Source organism: Atheta coriaria, unplaced genomic scaffold (assembly GCF_025399875.1).
Source record: "Atheta coriaria isolate IRGN ID8LTWV9N9 unplaced genomic scaffold, Caltech_Dcor_3.1 hic_scaffold_13_pilon, whole genome shotgun sequence".
NCBI lineage: Eukaryota > Metazoa > Arthropoda > Insecta > Coleoptera > Staphylinidae > Dalotia > Dalotia coriaria.
This window is the reverse complement of record NW_027045455.1, coordinates 545,052-553,877: the sequence shown is the minus strand read 5'-3', so window position 1 is coordinate 553,877 and position 8,826 is coordinate 545,052. Positions and strand designations below refer to the sequence as shown.

At 36.8% G+C, this 8,826-nt stretch overlaps 1 protein-coding gene across 1 annotated transcript; it reads left to right on the top strand.

Annotated features, from left to right (window-relative positions):
* The first annotated feature begins 700 nt into the window (after nucleotides 1-700).
* LOC135801806 (uncharacterized) lies at nucleotides 701-1,631 on the top strand. Its single transcript, XM_065315323.1, has 2 exons — nucleotides 701-1,046; nucleotides 1,208-1,631. Exons 1-2 carry the CDS (start codon nucleotides 821-823, stop codon nucleotides 1,444-1,446), a joined length of 465 nt encoding a protein of 154 aa, XP_065171395.1. The 5' UTR covers nucleotides 701-820; the 3' UTR covers nucleotides 1,447-1,631.
* Nucleotides 1,632-8,826: the final 7,195 nt, after the last annotated feature.

The window sequence follows — 8,826 nt, the reverse complement described above, 5'->3', positions numbered from 1 at the left end:
TCAATCGATTATTTAAATCACAAGACTTACGCCATAGTTGATGTTTTTGTTTATTATTTGTGTTTAATTACTGTTTTGATATAGTTTTTATGTTGGCGGTAACACGATGATTTACACATTTATTTAGAGGTTAAGACTGAAAGTTGCGGAATGCACGTTGGCGAACATGAGTTTGTGGTGTTTCATCGTAGGCAACCAACGACACACCAACAAGTGCAAATTTAATAAAAGAAACAAGATTAACAAAACGTAAAACTAATTAAAATAGGATTTTTATACTTGTCCAATACCGGTTCTACTATTTGCTTAAATTATTAACAACTTTTTTTGTAGTATAAACGGTATAAATACAACTTAAAACTTTGTTTTATTTCATTTGAAGCAAAAAACTGTAAATGAAAGTAACGCTGGTAGAATATTAAACATGCCACCTGAATTTCATCATTAACATCGCGTTGAACCGCATTTTATGCTGGTTTACTCACATCCACGCGCGCTAATTAAAATTCGAATTCGCATCCAGGCATCCGTTTTCGTGTGCGTCGTGTCACCTCGCACTAATTACGCGCGAATGCGTGTACTAAGCCGAGAACGCAGCCAATTAACAATCCGCATGCTTGCAGCAGAAGGGTAACATCTGCACCGCTGCAATCGCATCGTGAATGCTAACGAGCACTTTCCGGAGCTATATAAGCCAAAAATTCGATTTTTACTTTTTATTTCATGTCTTATACGATTACATTCAACAGTCGCGTAGTATTTTTTAATTCAGAAGATTCCATAAGTAATTACTAACTTAAGTTAGGTTGTGTTGGTAAAAATGTTTGAAAAATTTGCATTATTTATTGTGCTACTGATAATGGCACTAAGTACTATTGAATTTGTTCGTTGCCAAGATAATCTCGAATTGCAAAGAATCGAAAAACGTAGTCGTCCGCAAAATGGTAACAATAACGACGATTTCGAAAAGTTTTTCCTTAAAGCATCAAAATCTGTGCCGCGAATTGGTAGACGACGCATTACAGAGCCACCCAGTGATACCAAACGTAAGTTTATTGAAATTAGTTATTTATAGTCTAAATTTTAACAAAAAAATAACACAAAACACAAGAATAAAAAAGTTTAACATTATTCCAATTATTTTACATTTTTATACTTTGAAAGATTATTATAATTAAACTTTTGTGATTTAAAATCCTGATTAAAGTACCCTTGTGGGCCGAACTCTCCGACCTGTACGAGTACAACCCCGAATTATTTGCGTCACCGCAATTACTGGTGCGCTGGCTGGAATATTATAATTCGCAATTACCTCGTGAGGACGCAAAAACGCCAGACGACAGCCTGCCCAGTGGTTGGTCGCCAAAGATGCGCTTCAAGAGGGATCGCATCATTCAGAGCGCGTCTCCCAACGACGAGCTGTATGAATATCGTTTACAACCCTAGAATTATCTCCCAGATGAATACCAGCTACACACACGTATAATCTACCATTATTATTAATCCAATATTTTTGCAAATTGCATAGAGATTAATTGTAAAAAGATAAGAAGTCAGTCGTGACTCGTAAAAGCAAAGAAAAACGTTTCTTTTTTTATATAAATTTAGATAACTTGCCACGTAAAACAATGAATATTTGTGATTTTGTCGTATGAAATAGGTATGTACTGTAGATGTGATTAAAAACATGTAAAAATCCTACAATATTGTGTATACAAGAAACAAACGCCGATTGCATTTGCTATGCATGTACCTACGGTGGGTAGACGCGTCGAACACGTTCGGGCTCGGCCATATTAATCCATAAAAATATGGATGCGCCGCCGCCCGACCAATCGCAAGCCTATCATTAATTACAGTTGTCATGACTACGGCCGCGGAACGTCCAAGGCCGACCAGGTAGAGCGAAGCAAACGCACGCGATACTCTCCCACTCAAGTTTCCAGCAAAAAAGGGGAATCACTTCTTACGCAAACCAAAAGCGAGCGAGCTTTCTAGCATTGGCCATTTCCCACCAGATGGCGCAGCATGTATTAAACTAAGGTTAACTAAAAATTACTACAATTTCGTTTCGTTTACTTTACGCATCTTATTTTAACATAATTTCATGTAATGCTAGGACATTTTGTGACTTTCGAGACGTGAAATAAGTGCGCGTAGGTAAATTTTAGCGATCTTCGCGTCCGAACGCTAAACAGTTAGTAAATTGTTATTAAAGCGCAGCTCACCGGACTAATTACGTGTAATTAGAGTATTAAATTCAATAATCTCGCGGATGTGTGTAACGACGATGCGCGGAGCAGCTTAATGCATTATGTTTATGCACTTTCCGATTACATACTGGATGATAAAATGCAGTGATTAACATAAAACGTCAAAACAAACAACAATGAGGTTAAATATAACCTCAGCAGTAAATATACGACATGGTGGCTATGTCAATTAATAGCAGCCATTGTAAAACGTTTTAATTCGTAATGTTTTACAGATTATATGCTAATAAATCGTAAAATATTGAAGTTCTGCGCTCGCTCGGTGTTGCAGCGGCTTAGATAATCACTTTAATGCAACGCCGGTGAATTGTTATAATGAGTAGACAACGAAACGGCCGACGCATTAAAAATCATCGCCGCCGTCAAACGTCATGTGAGCGTCTTGTAAGCGATTGTAAATGTTTGTATGCGTCATGTAAAAGATGCCAAGCGTCCATCTTGAAATCACGAATGGTTATTATTTATTTATGCGCCGCGTGCGTTTTTCTCAAGAGTTTTCATCGCCGCAGCGCGCAGCGCGAAATCCAAGAATGTAAATTTAATTAATTCGCGATGTTATTAATTGCGGCCGTGGCCGATGGTTTCGATATCGTTTATGATGCGATAACCGAGCGTGGAAAATCGCATGGCGATGAAAATTTGTTCGCGCAGTTATAATCATTGTGTTTTTTATAAAATATCGCTAATTAATGATCGTTATTAACGCGGGCGCTCGTCGGCGGCATTCGGTAATTTTACATGTCTTAGATAATTAAATTGCGCTAAGTTCGGCAAGTTTTAACATAGTATTTTCATATAATTTAACTTTATTTATCGATAAATTATCTTTAAAGTGTAAATTTATGGTAAAAACTGTCATTTTCACAATGAATTATAATAAGCGAATAATTTTTAAAAACTAAATTTAGTTTCTTGAAAAAATACGGTTTAATTTGTTAAAAATGTAAAAATTGTGTGCTTTTTATCAATAAAATATTAAATATGATAAGCTGTCAAACTTAAAATTGCAGGAAACGAAAACAATCGTGAGTATTTCGTGATAACCGAATATTTTACCAAATATTAATCAAAAAAATGTAAAAAATTGTCGATAAGGTGAATTTCAAGACATTTCAATAATATCCAGATATCTAACTGCAACCTGCCATACCCACTTAGCTATATTCAAATATGGTTATGTTTAACCAGCTTTGACGAAGAAGTCGACTGTCGGAAACGAGTCGGAAACTTCACGAACGCGTGGAAAAATTAATAAATTCACTCGAGAATAAACGCAAACCAAGCACAACACAAACGCTACATCTATATAGCCACAAATGCACAAATAAATACACGATTACGTATTTATTTATTACGTCGCGTTCGTCACACAGCGTCGTTTGTGTTAAATCGTAAACATGCGGTTAGTCGATTTACTCTCTATTTCGCAACACTGAAGACGAACACAAACAATACGCGACGCCTTAGCGCAGAAAAATATGCAAGCAAATATTATACCCATACAATATACCAATCAAAATGGCCGTCAAACACATTCACACAAACAATCGACAATCGAGTATCAAACGTTTGCCATTTTGTTTCAAGCACACACTTTGGGAGTCAAGACGTTGGGTGACTTCGACTTCTTGGTATTGTTCTCGTGGCGCACAACGCGCAACGCTTGCGAGGAAAGCAAAAAGCAAGAGAAAAAAGCGCTGGCGTTTATAAAACGTCAATTTTCAGGTAGATTATCGCGCTAAACGTCGAAACAGCGGCGACACACGCTGCGCTCTGCGATGCGATGCGTTACGTCGACTCGCGAAATGACTTTGAAGAACGCACAGCGAATTAAAGCACATTAGCGTTTTGATTTCAGCGAGGACCAGCGCACGCAATGTCGAATTTCATTGAAAGATAAATTGGAATTATGGCAGTCTATAAAAAATAACATATTGCGTGCAGAATACAAAAATATAAAAAATTTTTGTCAATTTTTTGAAAAAAAAAATCTATTTTAAGAAATATTAAATTTTCATGTGATAAATAAGTGAAAAAATATGATTTATATAATTTTAGCATAAAAGTGATAATTTAAAAAGCTAAAATGTAAATAAATCATAATGAAATTAAAGTTAAAAGTGGATTAAAATTAATTTGCGTAATTTTTCACTTAGCGGTCTGAAATTTTAATAAACCGCCGAACAATAGTCTCGCCTCCTTCAAATTGTAAATAAATCCATAAAAGTACACGGCTAAAACAACAAAAAAACAAACGGCACACGAAAATTGCGCCACCGAAACCGGCAATTAAATCGCTCGCGTTCAACAAGTCGCGACCGTCGACTCGTCGCATTTTCGAGTGTGAATATCCACTATGAATAAATCCGGTCCTTGATATATCACATACACACACTTGTCTATCGTTTCGGTATTCTGTATTTGTGCGTGCGTTTATTATTTTTTTCGTGTACTGTCATGGATTGCCGGCCTTCCTGCGCCGAAAACCAGAAGCGAAACGAAACGAAACAACAACGCAACAAGACACAAGCAGCACCAGCACCGAAAAGTCAAAGCCTTCATGCTCTTCGCTTCCTTCGCTTCTACGCGTACGAGTAGCTCTCCTCTGACGCGGATGGCTCCTTCATAGACAATTCTTTTCTTTTGATATCTCGCGCGCACAACCGACGTGTTCGTGCGTTCGAATTCGTTTCGTGCGATGTGCGCTGCGAGCGTGTTGGTGACTTGTATTGTCATCGTTTTTTTTTTCGTTTCGTTGTTCTATGTTGTATTGTTTCTTGTTTCGTTTCCATGATGGTGTTGTGTTTTTTTTTTGTGTGGTGCTGGCGATGTTCGTTGGTTGGTTCGCTTCGTTCCGTCGCGCTGCACAACAATCGAAAACGTAGATAGACGTGTAGTGGTATAAGAAAACGAGAGAAGGAACCGACTCGCTGACAATCGCGATCGTAATTATCGAATCAGAAACAATCCACACCTCTGCTTTTCTGGCTTCAATTGCTGATGCCGTTATAAATCTCAAGTGCGCAAGTTTCACGGAATTGCAGTAAAACGCAGAAAAAGTGGTCGAAAAATTGAAATTCGTAAATTCAGAAACAAAAATTAATATTTTTATGATTACTTGAAAATCTAAAAAATAAGTAAATTATTTTGATTTATTGATAAAAATTATAATATTTTGTATTTTTTGTACTTAAAACAACAAAAAACTGATAAGTAAAAAATCAAACTTGAATTTTGCTTTATCCAAAAATTAGAGTCCCAAAAAACTACGGCGTTGACAGTTATACCGGCCAAAGAAAAATCGTGTAATTCATGTATAATCAACCAAATTGTCCAAACATTTTGTAAGTATCTAAGCAAACCTCAAAAAAGAAACATTAGCGAAAGAATGGCCGCATTAAGAGCGCGTGTGCATGCTTCCTCCAACATCAAACTTTTTGTCAACTTCGGTATAATGTTTTATTACATTTATTAGGCACTACTACTTTGTTACAATATACCATCCTTTGTTTTTCCGACGCAACAAAACAAACAAAAACCTAGGTAGCGCTTTGTAAGCTTTTTTTACTGCAACACCAAAAAACTAAATAAATAAATAAAGTACCTAAACGTAACAAAACTTTGTACTTATCCGCATACTCATAGGCTTCAATAAAAGGGTGTGAAGAAAAGGGCATTGTTGATTTAGTAAATCATTTGAACAAAGATATTATCCGGTTGTCTCGGCTTGTAGAGCCAAATGATAAATAATTATTTAACGAGGATTAACTGGCGTGTAATATGCACGTGACGCGCGTCGACTGCGAAGGGTGGCGGCGAGTGGTGTGATAATGTGCGGAGTCACCGTTCAACTATTTATCATTTGGTTTTCTCGCTGGATTCTCCATGCCGACCGTGATCAGAGTTCCAAGAGTTTCAAGCAAAACCGCAAACAAAGTTTTCTTATTTTAATTTATACCACAACCAAAATAAAAACGAAATATTATATTTCTTAATATTTTATCATTCCCCAGGGCATCCGCATTTAAAACAAGTCAAAATATTTGATATTTCAATTGCCAAAAGTTATAAATGAATAAAAATTGAAAAATCTCTGCAAAGTCATTGCTAAATCTTAAAATATTACTTTTAAGTTGTTTTGAAGATGAAAAAAATGCACATTTTTCTTAACATAGATGTAAACCAATAATAAATGAAGATATTTAATGAAAAAGATGAATTTGATGACTAAATATTCTGATTATCATTCGCACGTCATTTATCAACTTGTGACTGATTCTAAATGATTTATGCATGTTTCGCACACCTATTGGCGACGAAGCGACGCGTCCAACTATCGCGTACCTACACATGCGTCGGCAGAAAGACGTCGACGACGCGCCGCCGACGGTAATTTAATTATAATACCGCTCGGCACACATGTAATTAATTATATTTATTGCCCGGATGAGTGGCGCGCGCGCGCCGTAAAAACCGTACCGAAGACGGATCGCAATCTAAAGACCCGCAGTGTCACAGACCATTATATTTATAATCAATATTTTGCCAATATTAATCAATTAATTAATAATAGAGGAAGTAATTTGTATAGTCCCACGGAATGTTTATAGGTATAAATAAACCCATGTGTCAGGCGCCAAGTTGTAAATCACAATAAATATTCTGTTAAATTTTCTTGTGAAAAAATGATTTCAAAAAGTGTTGAAGCTTTAAAAATCTATTCAAATGCTGATTTTTAACTGAATGTTGAGTACTATAAGTCAACCAACAATCGATTGTTGCAATTTGCCACTTTTATTAGCCTCTGAAATGTTTTCTTTGCTGAAATTTGCATATTTTTATTGGTCTACGAGTGGGCACTCAAAGTCATGCATAAAGTGGCGCTAAGAGCACTTAAACTCCAGCTGAGCGAGCCAGAAAGCACACAAAAGTTTGAAACACTTTAAACGAGGTGTTACAAATTGACTGCGACTTTCAAATTAATGGTAATTTTTATTTGCAGAGATGTTTTTGGTGAAATCTCGAACTAGATCTCGATTTTTACCCATTTTAAAATCATTTTTATCTCCAATTTCATGAAATTAATAATTAGGATAAAGTTAAAAGCTAATAATTTCAAATTCGACCTGAAAAACGAAGAAAATGACTTTCTAATCGCTAATAAATTGTGGAAACTTAACTTTCCAGTGCAATAAAAAGGGTTCTAATAATTTTTCTAATGATTTAAACGTTCTACAAGTTCAAAATTCAAAAAAATCATAAATCATGCGTTTTGCGTTTTGAGAAAAGAGTTGTGGCACCACCAGACTGGTAAAATATTTCCGTTCCCGTGAAAACTTTTACCCCAAGGCATCACATCAAACAAAACGTTTCGTTCTGTCTTAAACTTCAAACCGACTGCGGAGAAAAAAATACGTCTGCTAAAACAATACCAGCAACTAGTAATATCAGTAAAAACGTCTTAGAACTTCTTTGAAACGTCTTCGAAGCGTTTCTGAAACGAGTTGAAGTCTTAGTCTTCACACAGGTGAAAGACAGAGAGATGGGCCGCGTCTCCGGCCGAAGGGCCTCGAGAAGGCGCGCAGCGGTCGATTTTGATGTGTGCATCATGTGTCGGTCGCGCGTTGCCGCTCAAAAGACGAGAGGTGTGTTTCGGTGGCGCCGTCCGAGCCGACGCGAACGTCCGTCTCCGCGACCACAGGTACGAGAAGACAAAGGACTCGCTTTCGCCTAGGAGGCGCACACAAAACAAGCGCGCGGCGCTTCGCATTCACGCACACACACAAGCACATCCACCAGTCGCACTTAGGTACTTACTTATTCCTTTTCATGCTCATGTTTATGCACATAGGCATATATTATGAACATAACCTCAAACATATTAATCCTTAAATACACGCAACTCAAATAACTTCAGAAACAAATATCTATAGTGTTTGAGGGTTAATATAGGTATATTTGTCTGTTGCTTCTTGGGCGATGACTACTTATGCACAAATGGTGCAAATTTATATTTTTTTGTTTTACATGAAAAATCAATTTTCGACAAGCTACGACTTAAAATGATCAGCTAAAGATCCAAAAATAAACACGAGTTCATCACGGTTGGTCTTTACAGGGCGCATAGTCAAAGATAATTCAAAATTGATTACTTATTGAACTAAACCAACCTTCCTTGTTGCAAAAGTGCCGATGTAAAGTGTTTTATGTTCACCAAGTATCACTTGCTGATGGCGCATCGTGTGCGTGCGTTACGCGTGTTAAACCAGCGAATACCTTCGAGGTAAAGCAGTAAAATGCGTTAAATAGGATTTGAGGAGCGTGCGAATCTCTGCGAAAGCGCACGGCCACACACAATAGCCAACGGGACGTTGGCGCGATGCTTTTCAATAGGAAATATTTGTCGAATGCGAGGTATGGTCAAAAATGACATATGATGATTTAAAATCTGCAGAAATTTGCAAAACAATGAACTTTTCATGTAGGTAAAATATTAACATGGTGGCAGCCGGCAACACCTCAAACAATATTTTACTTTCAATATTAATTTTTA

Bases quoted from the DNA above. Each gene is read 5' to 3' on its own strand.
- LOC135801806 (XM_065315323.1), top strand. From the start codon at position 821: ATGTTTGAAAAATTTGCATTATTTATTGTGCTACTGATAATGGCACTA. The intron at 1,047-1,207 runs GTAAGTTTATTG...TCCTGATTAAAG, and splicing joins GCCACCCAGTGATACCAAAC to TACCCTTGTGGGCCGAACTC.